Source organism: Fusarium proliferatum (assembly GCF_900067095.1).
Source record: "Fusarium proliferatum ET1 genome assembly, contig: FPRO_scaffold014, whole genome shotgun sequence".
NCBI lineage: Eukaryota > Fungi > Ascomycota > Sordariomycetes > Hypocreales > Nectriaceae > Fusarium > Fusarium proliferatum.
Window position 1 is genome coordinate 595,445 of NW_022194803.1, and position 17,729 is coordinate 613,173.

A 17,729-nucleotide genomic window follows, 5' to 3' on the forward strand; every position below is an offset into this window, starting at 1 on the left:
GCATTGGGTAGAGCTAATCGAGGTATAAAGATAAAGCTCTTGACACATTACAATCCCTGCCGTGTAATCATTTACCTCTTATCTACTCAAGCTGACCACGGAAAGCTTCAATAGCTTTGATCATGCGCTCCAGACCCAAGTGCAGATATGTCTTTTCATGAGCAAACACGATTCGAAACCAGCCAGGTACATCGCTTCCAAAATCAGCACCGAGAGCCAAGAAGATCTTGTGCTTTAACAAGGTGTCTTGCAAACTCGACTCAAGAGTCCTCTGTCCTCTGTCAAGATCTTCTCTGTGTTCTTTCTGCAAAGTAACGTCGATCTGTGCGCGCAAGGGCTGGAATAGATCAGCCCAGACGAACAGTCCCGCGTTGGATCCTTCTTTATAGGGAATCTTTCGACTCTTGAGAAACTCGGTTGTCAGCTTATAGTTCTCTGCCAGCCGGAATCGATTTGTTTTAATGTAGTTCTCGATAAATGCATCGTCGGAAAGAACACGTGCGGTCGCGAGGTCAGCTAGAGATGAAGGGCCAGAGAAGTAAGAGTTTGCTTCGCAAGCTCGTAGAAACGTTTCATTTCGACTGATGAGGCAGCCTATCCTGATGCCGCAGGAACCAAAGTCCTATCAAGACGTCAGTGTCCCTCAACTCCTTGGCTATGCAGTGCTATACCTTGCCCATTCCCCATAGGACATGCAGCAGATCTCTATCAATCAGGCCATCCGGGTTGACAGCCAAAGCTGAAGTAAATTCCGGTGCACCAGGGGCTTCTGGGTTCTTCCAGACCGACAGAGCATATACCTCGTCACTGATGAGGTGTAGGTTATGCTTCTGACAGAATTGCATATACGCTTCCAGAACCTCGAGGGTATAACATCGACCTGGGACACGATTAGAAGAAATTACAATAAGAATAAGTACATACTCACCTAAGGGGTTATGGGGGTTGCATAGTAAGAACACTCTGACCCGGATCCCTTGCTTTTCAGCTTCTTCCAAGGCTTTCTTATAATAAGTAACCGTCTCAATACTAAAGGGATCTACATCTCCAAATGAGACACCGACAATCTTGGCTCTATAAAAGGTTAGATAGACTAAACCCGCTACAGCCAGTAAAGTCAGATGTTGACTCACTCAACTCTATAGCCCAGATCGATAGGGAAGTTTCCATAGTGCGGTCGCGAAAGCAAAACGCCATCACCTTTGTCGCAGAGCGCGAAGCCACTGAGCTCGATGGCCTGACCTACGCCCGAGGTGACAATGACTTGATCTTTGGTGATGTCTTCAAATGGGCTAAAGTGGCGGTTGATGAATCTTGCGAGGGTATTTCGTAGACGGTGAGAGCCAGTGAAACCATCACCGGCTGTTAAAGCATGACTATCGAGGTTGAACTACTGGCTGTCAGCATAACTGATACTTCTGTCGTCGTTGTCGAGTAAATACATTCTGGGTGATGTGTTGAATCAGTTCTTTGTGCATCAATGTCTGCTAGGTATCAGTCTTGTATCATTAGTGTCCCAATTGAGCATATACATTCTCAGCGACTCCGAGACTGATGTATCCTTCCGGGTTTGTTTCTGCGTGCCATAGATCGTTGACTACATCCAGCATCGGCATCTTGCTCGTTGGTGTCGCGAATACCTCTCCTCTCTTCGAGAGCATTGCCCTTGAAGGTGCCATAATCGGTCAAGATAGGAGTATATAGTAGCGCGGATAAATCACAAAGTGTAGATGTTCCAGAAATTAATCGCAGGTCTCGTGCTAGATGATGAAAAAAGCAGGTATTGTTCATTCATCGAGCATCTGTTTAAAGGCGATTAGAGCGCAGTTCCGCCCAGTCCATGTTCTCCAAAGGGCGCGGGATGACATCACGAATAAGCAGCCAAGGCTCAAATAGGATGACACTTGCAGGACTGAGATTTGACCTCATTCACAAAACAGCACAAGTCATTATTACTAGAAGACATATTTTATGCTGTTCCTCGCATCGTCAGTGAATTGCTGAGAATAAACTTCGCCTTGAGGTTCGCGACAGGGTAAGTACCTCAAGACCAGGGTTGCAAGTCTCGGCGAACTACGATATGCGATCAGTAACATAAACTATCACTTTCCCAATCGTGTTTCTGGCCGATCTTGTGATACCGCTGATATCGGCATTCTCGCAGTTTCAGTGCAAGAGGTTGCATGCCGATCATGTTTCAGAGCGACTCGTAGTCGGTCTAGTTCCGTTGTCAAGATGTCTTTTCCCAAGAAACCCCTGTTGACATCACGCAGGCAACTTTACGGCACCTAAAAGCTTGGTCCGGCAGTCTTTGAACTCTTTCTACGCCACCAACCTCGTTAAAATGCCAAGAACCAGCTGAAACTATAGCGCAGCCGTTATCGACTGCTAAACCCAATATTTGGCGTTCTCCCAATATCGCGGCTTCGCTTCCCCTCACTTCAGTCTCCAAGTGCCGAAGCCCTGACCCTGTCTCCGACGCATCTAGCGCAAATGGTGCCATGTCGCTCACATTGGCGGAAGTTCCGGAGTATTTCTTGCCAACTTCCGAGACCGTCACCAAAAAGACACGATGCTACCTTGATGCGTCTGATCGCCATCAGGGCACTGTTTCTTATTGGACATTGAGTTTGTCTGGTCGCAGACGCAGGACTACGCTGAGATGCACGTGGAAAAAGCAAAAGTGAAGTTCACTAGAGCAAGAACGGTGTTGACCTTGCAGTGTCATATCGTCAGCCTCAGTTTATCAAGTTCTAGACTTTTTGGTAACGTCAGTGCAAAAGTCAATGCGTAGAATGACATTTTGGTGACAGCCGCCCGAAGCTTAAGCGTCCACGGACTGAGGTTTGTGGAACTGAACGGGTCAAATAGTTACGGATGCGTGGGGTCTAACAGACGAGACATGTCGCCGGCAGTGGAGATGGGTACGAAAACAGTCTCTGAGAATCTGCAACGGAATGATCCGTGACATTTCTTCAGTGGATTCGGCGCTGGAGAAAACCTGCTTTGGTGCTGAGACGAGACACGGCGGATCAATCCTAGAGTCGACGCTTGAGACGCAGGGGCCCATCCACTAATGTCACCAAAATCATCACGCCCAGGTTGCGATTGGTTGGAATGGTTCCTAGTATCTGGGTCCAAATGCCTCGATCATCGCTATTAATTATTTTACTGTACTCTAAGTTGCAAGGTATATCCATAACATCGCTTTTCCGAGACTCCATTCTAATTCAAGTTCGTTGTACCAGTTTGATCAGTGTCTGGAAACGTGAACCGTCGTCTCATTCTTGACGAGAATACCACCAAAGTTTGCGCCGAATTCTCCAGTGCCTGGACTTTGACCCGTGACTGTAGATGTGTACTTGTTGCCCGCTGGTCTGAACCGGTCGATGGCGTGGCTCTCAAAGTCTGATACTGAGCCTCGACCACCGCCGTCGTCGGATTCGGCGAGTTGGTGTGTTGAGGAAGATTCGTCGTTGGGCGTGGATTTGTTGATGGTGTCGAGACGGATGGATTGCTTGGTTTGGCTGCGGCCGTAGCTGTTGGGGTAACTTCCTGAGCTGGCGCCTGTTCTGGTTCGGGGATGCGTGCAGGTGAAGATGTACGTGCACGCGGGTCGAATCGTGGGCAGTGAAGCTGTACATGTTAGATATCGTTGAGTGAGTAATTCGAATTGAGGCGTACCGGAAACGTTGATCAGATTGACCTCGACTGTTGCCCAAATGACAATGTCGCAAATATTCCAAGTCAAATCTGCGGACTTGTCATTAAAGACGCGAGCAGCGACAATAAGTCGGATAGCGGCAGCGCAAATACTGGCTCTGTCAGTAACTCCATCAATTGGCCCAATGTAAATGTCACTTACAAGAAGCCAAAGGTAAACATGACCATGATACCAGCCTTCTGGATCATGGGCAGCTGCAATTTGCCAATCTGCCACATTGGCAGGATCAAGATAGCAATGTCAATGGCAGCGTGTACCAGCGTTGTGCCAAAGAAGAACTTCTTATCCTCGATGGCGCAGTAACCGCCTGCCTTGGAATCCCAGAACGCATCGACGGGAACACAATGAAAAATACCCATGAAGATCTATTACCAATTAGCCTAGAAGCCTTGATTGATCGTGATGTACATACTCGGAAGATGATCCAGACGATGGCGCATCCGAAGAGGATTTGAATCGGGAGTCGGATATTGCTGACCCGGAACATGCGCCAGTAGAGACTGAGAATCGAGACTTTGGCGAAGAATAGACCGAAGGCGTAGAAGAGCTCGGCGATGAAGAGCAGAAGTTTCGATTGATACAATGCATCTTCCAAGGTAATGTTCCTCATTTTTGTGACATCCGTAATATGTAGTCCAAGACCATGATTGACCCCTTGGTAGTGTTAGTATCGATATCGGTCGTTGGTCGTTGTGCGGGAACCTACAGTAGGGAATAATAATAATCCAACCAACAGAAATGGCCTCAAAATTGTCAGCACTAACAACCTCACTCACAGCAGCTCAAAAAACTCACATATCCACAAAGAGCAAAGTAATCGTCCCAAGACAATGGAATCCTCTTGAGCCGACGACTCAATAACCGAAGGATAGTAATGATAGTCGCAGCAGCAAAAGTGACAAACAGCACGACCCAAAGGTCCGTCTGCTTGGACTCCATCTTCGCCGTATCCCCCGTCCACGGAGGCAAACAGCAAAAAAGAGCAAATACCTCCGCGAATCAAGGTTTGCAAAGCTTATTGCTCACTCAGTTCTTCAAGAACCAGAGGGGGGGCAGCCCAACCATACAGATCAAAGTTTGGAGATGGGAAAAGAGAGAGATGACGAGAAGAGCGAAAGGACCAACGCGAACCCGAGAGGATGGATACAATGCGAGAGATATGTATAATTACGCCAGGGGGGGGAGGGAAAGAGTTCCCCGAAAGGAAACATTTTAATTTATCTATTCGAAACGAACCGGTATGTGGACCTGGGAACTAAAGGGGAACGCAGGTAGCTTCAAAGCTGGCGATGATCGTGTCAAGGTCCCCTCGTAAAAAATACAACTTGGGTGAACTTCAAAGCGCGCTTGTAGGCCTCAACGGTTGTGATCGTCGCTGGATGAGGTCTAAGGAGTCGGGCTAGCGAACTAGTCGGTTCCACAATGTGACATTCGACGGGTCCACCGGCGTGTTTAGGTCAAGACTTGGTTATCCCGTTCTCGGTTTGGTTCTTCACTGCTAAGTTGGTAGCGGCAAGGTTGGCTCTGGGCTCTGCGGGTAATCTCTGGGCACACTCGAAGGATTCACTTGGAAAAGATGAGGTGCATTGTCACATCGAGATTCCACAAGTGTCAGTGACCCCAAACCTTGTCATTGTTTGACAGTTAATATCGAGAGTGGACCATCTCGCAGAACTCAATCTGCGAGTATTCTTCACGTGGCATGTCAGCATTTTCTGACTCTTTTAACTTTTCTTTTTGCAGATACCTTACCTAGTGTAATAGTGAGGCAGACGCTTCTCTGCGCTGGCGCCATAACCCGCGCTAAACATCGATAGCATCAACACGGGTTCGTTCCCGCATCAGCTCGTAAGGCTAAGCAAAATTAACAAGACCCAGAATCTGCCGCGGAGGCCGCGCGGGGGGAGACGGTAGTTACGCGGGTGTCGTGCCGCAACCACAAAAGAAGGGCTTCCCCTACTAGCCTGGCGGATACAGGACTTCCGGGGGGGGCGAGGTTGGCTAGGCTAGCTTCAGGCCGAACTGTAAGGTAGCAATGCGAGGTTTTGCTTCGGTGACGATCTCAGAACCCAAGATTGAGGATCCCAGGGGCCTGGGCTGGATAAAGAAAAGAAAAGAAAAAAAGATCGAGCATAAAAAGCAAGGACTGAACCCCTGTGAAAGTGTATGTATCTTGCAATGCGTAGTCTTGGCTGTTGGTTCAGGGTCTTTGCTCGCCGCGACAGCGCGTCTAAACAAGGTATCCAATCCTCCTACCCAATCGCCCCGAATCCTCCAATCAGTTATCATTTATATATATAATTGAGATAAAATATTCCGAATAGTCGGGTATGCCACCACGGCACAACCTTGGCTCCTTGGCACAACGGCATTTTCTACTCTCAAGTCTCATCAAAGCGCAACCTCCAACGTCGCAGCGGATCTGGGGTCGTCTAGTTTCGGAACGGTTTAGACCAGTGGACCAGCCAGTGGGTTATGGCCTAAAAGCGATGCTACACTTACCGCAATTCTCTTGTACGCCCAGTACGCGTACGGCAAACACCGTCTGTGGAGTTTGCCTGAATCCTTCTGCCAGAAGAGGAAGATAGGCATCAGGGGCGCGCAGAACGGGATGCGGTCTGTGCTTGACGTTGCATGATGAGGCTTCATGCAGACAAGATCGTCACCTCCAGGCAAAACCACAGTTTCGCCTCTCAAACTCCGCTAGCATATCACCCTTCCTCACAAATATTAGCAGCTTTTAATGCCTAAAGGCCCCTAGAGTTCAGAAGCCGTTGAGACTATGGGCGGTTTGTGGGCGGGAAGCGGGCTATCGCTCCAGAATAGTAGAGCTATCGCGAGTCAGAGGCAGTCTAGTACTCGAAATGGCGGTATGCCCCGAGACTAAGGATTTACACCGCGGACAACGCGTTTCGAATGCCCACAAGCGCAACCAATCGTCTTACTATCAATAGTCATCCTTTCCCCTCATCGGCTCCGCTCCTTCGTTCGCCTCAAGGGTCCTGGCAGCTTTACAAAATTGCATTTAATAAATCCAGCCCAGGAACGGCCCGTAGTACAACTTGGCACTTAAACCTTCTATTACACTTTTCTACTACTGCACAACATATCTACGCCTCACCCAAATTATAGCAATGGCTCCTTCAACTACTACCCCCGATCTCGTCCCCGAGCCCGTCTCCAAGCTCCCCGAGCGACCCAAGGAGGATGGCTCCGCCCTCAACGAGCACGAGCGGGATGAGCTTGCGTTTGTCGACAAGTACAGCGCCCCCGATGTCTATATCAACGCAAAGACCGATACGCTCTGGTTTCCCTGGATCGGACCCATTGAGCTGAAGCCCATGCGCATGGAGAACAGGACGGGCACTTTCGTCGTCGGCCTTCGATCAAAGGTCGCTGCCAGCCTGGGCAAGCACCGACATCGCGGTACCGTTACAGCCATCACCATGTCAGGAGAATGGGGCTACAAGGAGTATGTTACCCCCCGTCCCCTAACCTTGTACGAGATTGAGATGCTAATCTATCGCGATCCAGGTACGACTGGGTTGCCCGACCTGGAGATTGGGTTTGCGAGAACCCCGGCGTTATCCACACCTTGTCTGTCCAGGACGACACTGATATCGTGTTTACCATCACTGGTAGCATTGAGTTCCTCAATGACGATGATACCTTGAAGTTCACTCTTGATCTCTTCAGCTTCTCCAAGTTGTATTACGACCACTGCAAGGAGAAGGGCATCAAGCCCAACGATGCTCTCTGGCACTAAATGGAAATGAATAACGGTTGGGATGGGTTGGTTATGGCATATAGCTTTGCATGATTTTCGCATGACAGTCTCCATGAATAACACAGGAGATATGAACAATGAATACTATTGATGATATTTATATCCTGGTGCAATGTTCGGGAATACCGTGGTGTATTGGCTTGGCAATGGCGGTGAGGCCGTTTTATATGCCGAGGTATATAACCATATCACGTGACGTCTCATGATCCTGTCTCCTATGCATTGTGTCCTAGACTCAAACAGTCTTTAAAACACGGGAGATCATTTCATCAAAGGTCTCATCCTGAACCAGACCAAGCACTTTCATCCAATGAGCCGCTTTATCAGGGAAATATGTAACAGGCGCATCGCTGTAGACAGTCGCTGTAGCCAGCTCATAGTACCCTCTGCCCCAATTGCCTTCCTCGATATGCTTTGTTGCGCGAGCGTACAAGTCCTTATTGTCCAAGTTCTCGAGTTGGAACTTGGTGCCTGACATTCTCTCGAGAGCGTCGATGACTTGGTTCTGAGAAGTATTATAAGATGCGACATGAACATACTCATTCTTGGTTTTATCTGAACGGAGGAGTACAGCAGCTGTAGCTTGGCCGACCTGTGACGCGGTCGTAGCGGTGAACTTTGGTTCGCCTGAGTTGACAAGCTCACCAGCTTTGGTCTTGACGTCTAAGCAAAGCAGTCCTTTACCTTCGACCAGCATCTAATAATTGGTCAGAATATTCCTTTGCTCTGCTTATTTTTAGTCCACAGACTTACCCAGTCAATCCAAGGGCCAGTGAAAATCGCTGTCCAAGACAGCCCGTCTGCTTCTTTAGACTTAACGTAGTCCATAACGTCTTGTTTCCCCTTAAGGAAAGGCGCCATCTTCTCCAGACCATCGACGGATGTATCGCTCCCAAACTCACTTGGCATGAATCGCTTGACCTTTGCAGCTGCAACAGCGTCAATGACGATCTTTTGCTCTGCGATATTGGCGGTCGAAAGGGTAGAGATAACAGCATCTTGTCCCGTAAAGACGTCAACAAGAGACGGGAAAGTGTAGTCGGACTTAATAACTGCAGCATCCAAGAACGTTGAGTTTGTGACGTTGGATGAAGTGCGGCTGAGGACAGAAACGTTGAAGCCTACTTTAACAAGTGCTCTAATGAGATATGGCCCGAGATTTCCGCGACCCTGTTGTATTTGTTAGCCAGTAATTCAATGTCCCAAAAGGATGTAAGAAGGGAGACTCACTCCGAGAACCATGACGTTCTTGATTTCAGTAGACATTGTGAAAGTAGGGATAAAATAAAAGATGTAGGGTAAGTAGATGTTTGAGTTGCAAATGCAGGCCAATTGTGTTTGGTGATGTTGCTACATGACCGGAAATGCCTGGAATACTTATAGACTCCCAGCTCAGTATAAGATATAATCAGATGCAAATGATTTCTCAGCATCGAGACAATTCATCATTATCATGGCCTCGATCCAAGCTCATCTCGTCGTGAAGATGGTGGAGTCTAAACCTCTTTTAGCCAGCAGGTGGAAGCTAAACTATTTTGGAGACTAGTCCTTTTTGGGGACACGCGTATCTGCCGCTGATGATTAGTCAAGCATCGTTCGAGTATTCCCTCATCAAAGAAACATTCTCTTCCCATCCGCAATCATCAATTAGTGCACATAAAGGCCAATGCAGAATGGGCTTTTTACAGAGATCGTGCCAAGCTTGCGTCAAAGCCCGACGGCGCTGCAATCTCGCGAGTCCCTGCTGCGAGAGATGCTCCACCAAGCGTATTCCCTGTCGTTACGCCAATGAGCCAGCCCCTGCACCTCTGGTTATCCACAAAGAGACACTCAAAAGTGTTTTCAAAGCTCGAAAGCTCAAGGAAGAACAGAGATCTCAGAGCTTGTCACGTTTATTGCTCCATGGCGTCCTGGACACAAGGCTACAGATCTTCATTCGACAAGTCCTCTCTAATGATTACTATGATGGCTCTCGACCTCCTCTGGCGGAATCAGACTTGGCAAGATTACATGGTCTTGGAGTCATGAGCAAGCCCATGCAAAATGGTATCCAAATCTTTAATCCATTGCATCTCGAGATTGTGCGGGTGTTTGATCAGGAAACGCTTCACCATTTGTCGGACATGCTTCGAACCTTTCCAGGCCAGTTTGCTGAGCACGGCAAGACCTCTTTCATCCACTCTGCACTATATAATCCCCCACTACCACCACCAATCAAACAAGTTCGCGATGTTTGTTACAGCTATCACATCGCGGGCGATTATCTCGCTGACAGTCGCCTCAATGCCCTCCGCCTTACAATCAGACGTCTCCTTCGTCTTTCCAAACGCACCAGCACATTCGCAGACACGCTTGCATACGCGCAAGCAATTAGCCTCGCGCAAATAATTCGTCTTCTGGAGTGCCACGACACAAGCGAAGATGAAATCGAACGCGACAACGAAGAGATGTGGGCTCTGACTCATCAGTTATGGCAACGTGCGCCTACTCAACTACCCAGCACACTGAGTCCCTGGAAAGCATGGCTATTCTCTGAGAATGTCAGACGCACTATAATGGTTTGCAACATCCTTTTGGCAGTGTATAGTTCGTTGAGAAGGGGATATACGATGCATTCACTTTGTGTTGAGGCTCTGCCGTTTGATGTGCGGATAACGCTTTGGAATGCGGATAGTGAGAGTGCTTGGGAGGCTGCCGCTTGGAAAGTGCCGGGGCCTTATTTGGTGACGTTAAGTCAATTCACAGAGCACCAGCAGCCCGCAATTGGTGGTTCACGGTTTGAAGATCTTCTTCTGCTCGCATTCAGGAGATGAAGGACAGAAACGACTTTGCTGGTCAACCATATCCACTTAGTGAGAAGAATCTGGTACTATGGCTATCAAGACATGAATAATCCTCATCAATCATAAACCATCCGCCTCGTCACCATGTTTCACCAAGACGCTTAGCAAGTGCACTTGGCCAAGCAGAGAAGAGGGATGTTAGGGTCTGTCTCGCAGGTCCCCTGGAAAGCACAAGTTCCACCAGCACAGGCTGACTTGCAGGGCTCAAGAGTCTTTGGGTCGGAGTAAAACAAGCCGCCGTTTTCACAGGCACTATACAAAGTCAGCAACCAATTGTCAATAAGGTCTGCTCATGAGGGAATGACATACGACTGGGGAGCCGCGATGGCAACGGTGGCGATGGCCAGGATGCTGAAAATGGAGAACTGCATTTTTGGTGGTTGTGATGTGGTTGAGTAATGGGAATGAAACATATTCTTCGGCTCGTCGGTGTCTTTTATATAGTGATGTAGGTATGTGACTTGTCAATTACTAGGATTGGATCCTTTAGCTGACCACATTCCTATTTCTGTGCAGCCGATGTTGCAAAGGGGTTTATACCACCTTAATCTCACCTCATACATGGATTGGAGGATTCACCTGCCGATTATAGCCTAGAGTCGCCTGAAGAGGCCGTTACTCTGCATGAACATTGGGAATATGTGCATGTCTCTGACCACAACTACTACCCACTCCTCGGTTGGCAAGAAAACAGCGAACCTTACTGTGGGGTGTCAAAATAAACTTAGCAAAAGTCATCCTAAGCTTAGGCTATATTACCTAAGTATTTTTGTCACTTAGCATTGAGGTACTGTGTTTTCTTTCCTCCCCTAGCCACTGTAGCGTATGGTTAAAGAGATATAAAGCTATCAGACCAGCATACGAATAGTGCTCGGCCATAATGTTCCGAAAGGATCCACATGAATTCTTGCCGCATAAGGATCTAATCCCGTACCTCTCGGGTCGTGATCCGGGGTCCGTCCCGCTTTCTATACGAGATGCGCTTGAGCACACGACGCTGGGTGAGATCCATTGGCCGAAGTCCGTGATTATATGAGGAGGATTGCAGCCCCTGAGTCAATGTGATCAAAGTTTTCAATCCATTTGAGTCAGCAACATTGACCTGACTTGCTTGTGTAAATGTCGTTCGAGGCCAGAAGCGGAGTTATGCTTCATGACATCATATTTGGGATCTCCTCAACCACCATTTTGAGACAGCATTACAGCCAATACTGTTATCAGCGACTTTGACCCGACTAAACATCTGGCAGCTAGCGCCAAACTTCACTCATAAGTCGATTGACTCACACTGGTTGTGATAAAGGAGATATCATGCCGGCGACACTCCCGGTCTTTAGCCCAAGACCGGCCCGAATCTTCGGAACCGGCCTCTCGGAGCCGATAACGAACCTTTAAACAGCGCCTTTGACTTCAGAACTTCCCCTCGTCGATAACGCCCTTCACTCATCCCATCACCACAATGTCTTCAGCAACATATCATATTGAGAAGCCAGTCCGCAGCGACTTCGAAGAATGGTCCAAATTATTCCGCGCCTACATCGACTTTTATAAATCCAAGATCGACGAGAATCAATACGCACGAACTTTTGACCGCATCATCGAGGAGAAGAATGGACTGCAGGCGCTGGTCGTTCGACAGGTTAAAGAGGAGGAGAAGAAATTAGTTGGGATAGCGCATTTCTTTCCGGAGCAGACGCCTTGGAGCGAGAAGCAGATTCTTTTACTAAACGGTAAGTAAAGACTGTCGCTTGAGGAGTGGTGTTGACATGATAGACTTGTTTGTCGACCCGGAAGTTCGTGGGGAGGGTCTTGGGAGGAAGTTGACGCAGGCTGTGGCGGATGTTGCGAGGGAGAAGGGGTTTATGAGGGTGCAGTGGGTTACCAAGCATGATAACACTGCGGCACGGAAGCTTTATGATACTCTTGCTGAGAGCCAGTTTGTTCAGTATAGAATGGCTTTGTGATAAAGTTACCCCATCTAATACAGTACCAAGTAATCCTAGCTTCATGAAACAATCGTGAATTTACTCGGCTTCTGCAATCATCCCAGGTAAAATCTCTCTCATTGTCTTTCCTTTGCTTTTGTACTTCTCCCCAACTTCTGCATCGCGCCAAATTCCAGACTCGGTGATTGATCCACGCATGATGTAGTGAGGAATATGTTCCAGACCCCCTGGTTTAATGGAAGATTGCCTGACAACATTACCGCTCTTTTCCCTAAACACGAGAAGCACTTCTTCATCCTCAAACGACTCTCGATCAAACACCAGTAACCAGCAACTGGAAACTGAAACATGAGCAATAGCATCCTCGTAGTCGTCCTCTTCAGACTCTCGTGAAGTTACAACGGCTGATACTTCCTCTTTGACCTCTGCTATATCTCCATCATTGAAGGTACGGCAGACTTCTGGTGAAGCGAGCTCCGGAAACCTATTATATATGTTCTCTCAGCCCTGATCACCAGTATCGAAGAGTGAAGCATCGTCGAGGATGCGCCACCAGTGATCTTCGGTATCTCTGAACAGCTCGCTGAGAGGATCGTCTCAAAAGCAGCTGCTGCGTCGTAAATCCATCGACGAAACTTGGCATCGTCATTGACTCCACCATAGAATGTGCGTAAGACGACCAACTTCTCATATAGGTTGTTACCAGGGAGGTATTTCTCTGCTATACGACGAAGCTTCTGTGATCGCCACGGAACGATAACTTTGTGAATTAATTTTTGTTTGCCGTTTGAGATAACATCAAGAGTCGAAGATGTAAAAGCTGAGATATCATCCTCACGCAGAAAGGCTTGTATAAGCTGGTCTCGCTGCTGATTGGTAGGTAGGGATGAAGTTGAGTCCCATTTCCTCTGGCCGAGGTGTCAAGCAAAGTGAATAATCCTTAGAAGAGAGTACTTACAAGAAGATACTGCTCGATAGGCAAAGCCCCAAACGTGGGACAGATGCTTCCTTGGTATTGACTCATAACTCTGGTCTGTTGTGATTTTCCAATGATGTGGCTGAGATTTCTGATGGGTAGCGCTTGGTGAGAATTTAGCTTGTTGAGTTACGTGATCACATCACATCCTAGTGGGGCAAAAGACTATGCGATGGGGAAGTTAAACAGACTGTTGCTTATAATACGGGACGACGCGGGAGCATCGTGGTCTCTCAAGGAATCAACTGGACCGAGCTCTACATCAATTCCATCTGGCCGGTATTCTGTCTGGTGTCGACCTAATGGAGGGACTGTCTGTCTTTAACAGTCTAGAGAAATCACACCGAGGAAAAAATTGCATTTTAACGGTTAGGAGCATAGCGACACGTGTATTGATAAGTGTATCAGAGTAGTAGGGCTGGAGGCGTCTCATTTACAAGGAGCCCCCAATGATGGGTCAATTATATCCATCTTCACAAAGTCGGAGTAATTCCAGTAATCACCTTGGGTACCCTCGCCATCAACCGACTCATTTCCAAAGAACTTCCAAGTCCAGTAGGCGCTTCCTTGAGTATAGGCAGCCCAAGCCTTGAGGCCAGTGTTGAGATTCTGCGCCCGACTGGCAAACGTGTTGTTGGTTGCAGCCTGGATGGACCACTCGCCAACAAAACCAGGGAACTTTGGTGAAGCAGTACCAACAGTGTTTTTGGCATCACTGCAGATGAATTCCGCAATATTTTGCGACGTAGTCGGGCGGCCAGCGAAGTAGTAGTTGTGGACATCAAAGACGAGATTAGTGCTGGCAGCGAAGTACTTGGCCCAGTAGTCAACGGGTCGAAAGCCACCCTGAAGCATGATGGGTATCTTGGGGTTGACCTTCTCAACGCGCGAAATGACGCCTTGGAAGTACTGAAGAACCCAAGCAGCCCCTTGATCACTTAATGCTTCTGGCGTGCCAAACTTTGTAATATCTCGATTGTCAACCGGCTCGTTGACAGGGGCCAGGGTAAACCCTTGGGGAACATCGGATCCCTGGATGAATTGGATGGCAGCGTCGACCGCCTTGTAAGAATATTCAAGAGCGGTCTGGTTCTGGAACCAGCCATAGTTCCCTTCCTTTTCACCCAGCCCCATGCCGTTCAGACCTCCAGGGAGCGAGTGAATGTCGAGGATGACGTGGATGCCATGCTTCTTAATAGCGTAGTCAGATATTGTTCTGAGAAAGCGAGCTTGATTTCCACTGTAAAGCTGGGATCCTGCAACAGTGACCCAAGCGTTATATCCAGTCGGCACTCGGATAACGTTGATCCCTGCTGCAGCCATAGTGTCGATATCCTTTTTCGTGATGTAAGAGGCGTATCGCTGTTCTAAAACAGGACCGCATTGCGATTTGAGCTTTGCACAAAAATCCCACTCATCAGGTGTACCAGGCGCGTACTGGTTCCACCACTTGGGATCGATTACGGCTTCCTGATGCAGCCAGCCGCCAAGGTTAACTCCATTAGCTTTAAACGTCTTCCAGTTGAGGTAGTTGGAAGGCGGAGCGGCGGTAGCAAAGCTACAGGAGAAGGCTGTAACAGAAGCAAATGCGAGGAAAGTCTTCATTGTTGGTAGGCGTGGTCCGTGGATCAAGCTTTTGGAGATTGAGTCAAGGTGAAGAAAGGGCTGCAGAGGAACCAGAGTTATTATGTTGGGAGTAGTTAAGGGAATCAGACATTACTGGACCTTTTATAGAATTATATTAGACCGTTACGGCCTGCTTTCTCGGTCTATTTAGCACCGAAGATGCCAAGTTCATTTCGTCTTATATCACTTTACCCTTGATCGAACCAGTCTATGTATTGGTTGAAACTCTTTCTCCGGCTAAAAGAGTCCTGTAAACTCCAATGCTCTATCGGCATAGTGACATAATACTATCCCGAAGATGCAGAAATGTAGTTAGATGTCCTGGAAATGGTGCGGTAAAGTGGAGTCCCTTGGACCGAAGCGGGATGTCCACATGCCGACGCAGCTGTAGACTGCAGTGATAATAGTCATGAGTCGAGTGGTTGATTCATGGTAACAAAAAGGACCTGCAGTCTGCATTTCTCATTTGAGATGAGAGTGATAACCTGGGGTAGTGCGGGGGAATCTAGGGATTCGCATCTCCAATTGGAATCTAGGAAAGCCGGAGTTCTTCCCCTAGACCCGGCTTTGGCTAGTTCTTATTGGATGCCTCTCCTCGCGGCTCTGAACCATTGGTTCTACGCCGCAAGAGTAAAGACTTTTGTCTTCCCCTCTACTTCGGCTCCATGTCTGAAACCTGGGGATAGTACCGGGCTAGCACTGGGGTGATTGGGCATAGAGTGGACCGTTTCCATCTATTATATGATGCTCTCGATGACTGAGTGCCGTACGCTGTAGACAGTTGGCCAGATGATCAAGAAGAGACATCGTCCATTGGGTTGAGCCGCACATAGATCCTTCCTGTGCATGTCGGCTGGCTCCATCTCGCTGCCCAGACTGAGACCAAGGCGCCATACTGGGAGGGGAACAGCGAGGTACAGCTCCACTTTTGCGAGTGTCTGTCTAATTCACCAGAAGAGCTGTTGAAGTAATATATCACCAAAGTGTAACCATCATGCACTAAAGATATCCATGACCCGTAGAAGCTCTTCCCATCGTCCATCTTGTTCAATGGCAATACTTCCCCGCGGTTGCATAACCTTGTACTCTGTAGTAAGTTCGGTGCCGTATGTGTATCCCTCTTCATCATAAACAAAGGCCCTAAGATCCCTTATCCACGCATCCATAAGTTCCCTCTCCGCGGGCGTCGGTCCATGAGTAATAGAGTAACTGCTCCATGTTAGCAAGGCTGGAATATAGTGATCTACGTTGAGGTTCATGACTTACTTCCATATAGGCCTGTCCATAGCATGGCTCACACCAAACGAGGCTGGAGCAACGTCATTCGTTATGAACGACAAGCGATATGCAATGAGATATCTCCAAACACTTTTGATGTCAACGCCATTGCGCACCAGATTGTCGACCAGGTATCTTGATGGAGCTCTGACTTGGCCATCGGCAATGATACGCCCAAAGATCTGCTGCCATGCTTTTTTGTCTTTTGTTTGCGGAAGGGTGTAATGCTTGAGGAGACGATCTGTCACGTGAGGCGGGTAGTAATTGGATATCTGCATCTCGAGAGAAGAGATGTTGGGATCAGGAGGGTTTGTGACGGCGTAGAGAGTATCTTCATCAAGAACTTCTCCTATGTAGAGCTTGAGCCCACGTTTTTTGAACTCGCGCGCAAATGACCCATCGCGATAGTAGTCAAAGATACCCGAGTGGATGAACAGGTCGTCTGTGACGGGACGAAAAGTATGGTTCCTAAGATCCATGATAGCAGAAGATAGATCATCAGCATTGATACTTCTCAGACCACGTAGCCTCTCTGCGCCACTGGTGTCTGCAGGTATACCGAAGTACTCGCAGAGTTCATCAAACTGCTCCTCGCAGTCTTGAACAGTCTTGGGCTGCGTGGGAATAGCATTGGAGTACATGATCATTCTTGTAAAACGACCATGCAAGTCTTTGCCTCGGAAGTCATAGAGTGCTTGTGAGAGAACAGAGTAAGCTCCAGCACTTCGTCCCGCCAGGATGATGTTGTCAGGGTCGCCTCCAAAAGCAGAGATGTTCTCGAATACCCAGTCCATAGCGAGACGCTGATCCCAAAGACCATAGTTCCCCACAGCTTCTCCGTTAGATTCTTCAAGAAGAGATTGGCCAGCAAGGAAGCCAAAGACGTTGAGTCTGTAACCAACGGCTACAAATACAGCTTGTAATCCGCCGGTTGAGATGAGCTCGGTAGGATCCATACTCTCTTCTTGACTTGGATCTCCAACCTGGAACCAACCGCCATGGAACCAGACCATGACAGGCCATCTCTTATTCAGCTCGTTTGGGCCAGGCACAGGAGTCCAGATATTGAGTCTAAGACAGTCCTCGCTGTATGCATGTTTAGGGATATGCTCGCTGACGTTCTTAGAGTAATTCGCCTGGGGACAAACAGGTCCAAAATGTGTTGCGTCAAAAGGCGAACCATCTAAGGATTCATATTGATGTGTTTTTGGAAAAGGCTGAGGTTTTCGCCATCGTAGATCTCCAACGGGGGGTTGAGCGTAGGGAACGCCTGCGAAGCGACGGGACTTGGAATCGAACTGAAGACCTTTGAGAGATCCAGAGTCTGGGAGGTTGACGTGACAGTCTGAGGTGGTGTAAGAGATGGAATTGCCCATTTTGACGATAAGAATTATTCTAGAGATAGAAAAGAGGGAACAGAAGAGTACGAGATAAGAAGGGAATAAGAAAGACTCAATAAACTGTTCGTTGTTGAACTCACATCTCGTCGTATCACAGTTTCGAAAGTGATGCGATGGTGATTGGCCAGTTTAATCGACGACATATCAGC

The 17,729-nt window shown here is 48.2% G+C and overlaps 10 protein-coding genes across 10 annotated transcripts; 3 read left to right on the forward strand and 7 right to left on the reverse strand.

The window, feature by feature from the left end:
• Positions 1–82: 82 nt before the first annotated feature.
• Positions 83–1,679, reverse strand: FPRO_03962 (uncharacterized protein; the record flags this gene model as incomplete). The annotated part of the gene is made up of 6 exons (XM_031223930.1): positions 83–622; positions 672–880; positions 929–1,074; positions 1,134–1,390; positions 1,443–1,484; positions 1,533–1,679. 6 exons carry the CDS (start codon positions 1,677–1,679, stop codon positions 83–85), a joined length of 1,341 nt encoding a protein of 446 aa, XP_031089240.1.
• A 1,574-nt stretch (positions 1,680–3,253) lies between these two features.
• On the reverse strand, positions 3,254–4,663 carry FPRO_03961 (uncharacterized protein; the record flags this gene model as incomplete). Its single annotated transcript, XM_031223931.1, has 6 exons — positions 3,254–3,636; positions 3,685–3,815; positions 3,866–4,089; positions 4,137–4,378; positions 4,431–4,467; positions 4,520–4,663. The coding sequence occupies 6 exons, from the start codon at positions 4,661–4,663 to the stop codon at positions 3,254–3,256; spliced, it is 1,161 nt and encodes a 386-aa protein (XP_031089241.1).
• Positions 4,664–6,858: 2,195 nt separating this feature from the next.
• Positions 6,859–7,490, forward strand: FPRO_03960 (uncharacterized protein; the record flags this gene model as incomplete). Its single annotated transcript, XM_031223932.1, has 2 exons — positions 6,859–7,196; positions 7,259–7,490. 2 exons carry the CDS (start codon positions 6,859–6,861, stop codon positions 7,488–7,490), a joined length of 570 nt encoding a protein of 189 aa, XP_031089242.1.
• Positions 7,491–7,746: 256 nt separating this feature from the next.
• Positions 7,747–8,777, reverse strand: FPRO_03959 (related to 2`-hydroxyisoflavone reductase; the record flags this gene model as incomplete). The annotated part of the gene is made up of 3 exons (XM_031223933.1): positions 7,747–8,208; positions 8,265–8,681; positions 8,742–8,777. 3 exons carry the CDS (start codon positions 8,775–8,777, stop codon positions 7,747–7,749), a joined length of 915 nt encoding a protein of 304 aa, XP_031089243.1.
• Positions 8,778–9,184: 407 nt separating this feature from the next.
• On the forward strand, positions 9,185–10,324 carry FPRO_03958 (uncharacterized protein; the record flags this gene model as incomplete). The annotated part of the gene is made up of 1 exon (XM_031223934.1): positions 9,185–10,324. The coding sequence occupies one exon, from the start codon at positions 9,185–9,187 to the stop codon at positions 10,322–10,324; it is 1,140 nt and encodes a 379-aa protein (XP_031089244.1).
• A 131-nt stretch (positions 10,325–10,455) lies between these two features.
• Positions 10,456–10,725, reverse strand: FPRO_03957 (uncharacterized protein; the record flags this gene model as incomplete). The annotated part of the gene is made up of 2 exons (XM_031223935.1): positions 10,456–10,606; positions 10,664–10,725. The coding sequence occupies 2 exons, from the start codon at positions 10,723–10,725 to the stop codon at positions 10,456–10,458; spliced, it is 213 nt and encodes a 70-aa protein (XP_031089245.1).
• Positions 10,726–11,813: 1,088 nt separating this feature from the next.
• Positions 11,814–12,318, forward strand: FPRO_03956 (uncharacterized protein; the record flags this gene model as incomplete). The annotated part of the gene is made up of 2 exons (XM_031223937.1): positions 11,814–12,084; positions 12,128–12,318. The coding sequence occupies 2 exons, from the start codon at positions 11,814–11,816 to the stop codon at positions 12,316–12,318; spliced, it is 462 nt and encodes a 153-aa protein (XP_031089246.1).
• A 60-nt stretch (positions 12,319–12,378) lies between these two features.
• FPRO_03955 (uncharacterized protein) lies at positions 12,379–13,324 on the reverse strand (the record flags this gene model as incomplete). The annotated part of the gene is made up of 3 exons (XM_031223938.1): positions 12,379–12,728; positions 12,785–13,208; positions 13,259–13,324. 3 exons carry the CDS (start codon positions 13,322–13,324, stop codon positions 12,379–12,381), a joined length of 840 nt encoding a protein of 279 aa, XP_031089247.1.
• Positions 13,325–13,705: 381 nt separating this feature from the next.
• Positions 13,706–14,881, reverse strand: FPRO_03954 (uncharacterized protein; the record flags this gene model as incomplete). The annotated part of the gene is made up of 1 exon (XM_031223939.1): positions 13,706–14,881. The coding sequence occupies one exon, from the start codon at positions 14,879–14,881 to the stop codon at positions 13,706–13,708; it is 1,176 nt and encodes a 391-aa protein (XP_031089248.1).
• Positions 14,882–15,894: 1,013 nt separating this feature from the next.
• On the reverse strand, positions 15,895–17,556 carry FPRO_03953 (uncharacterized protein; the record flags this gene model as incomplete). Its single annotated transcript, XM_031223940.1, has 2 exons — positions 15,895–16,111; positions 16,169–17,556. The coding sequence occupies 2 exons, from the start codon at positions 17,554–17,556 to the stop codon at positions 15,895–15,897; spliced, it is 1,605 nt and encodes a 534-aa protein (XP_031089249.1).
• Between the last annotated feature and the right edge of the window lie 173 nt (positions 17,557–17,729).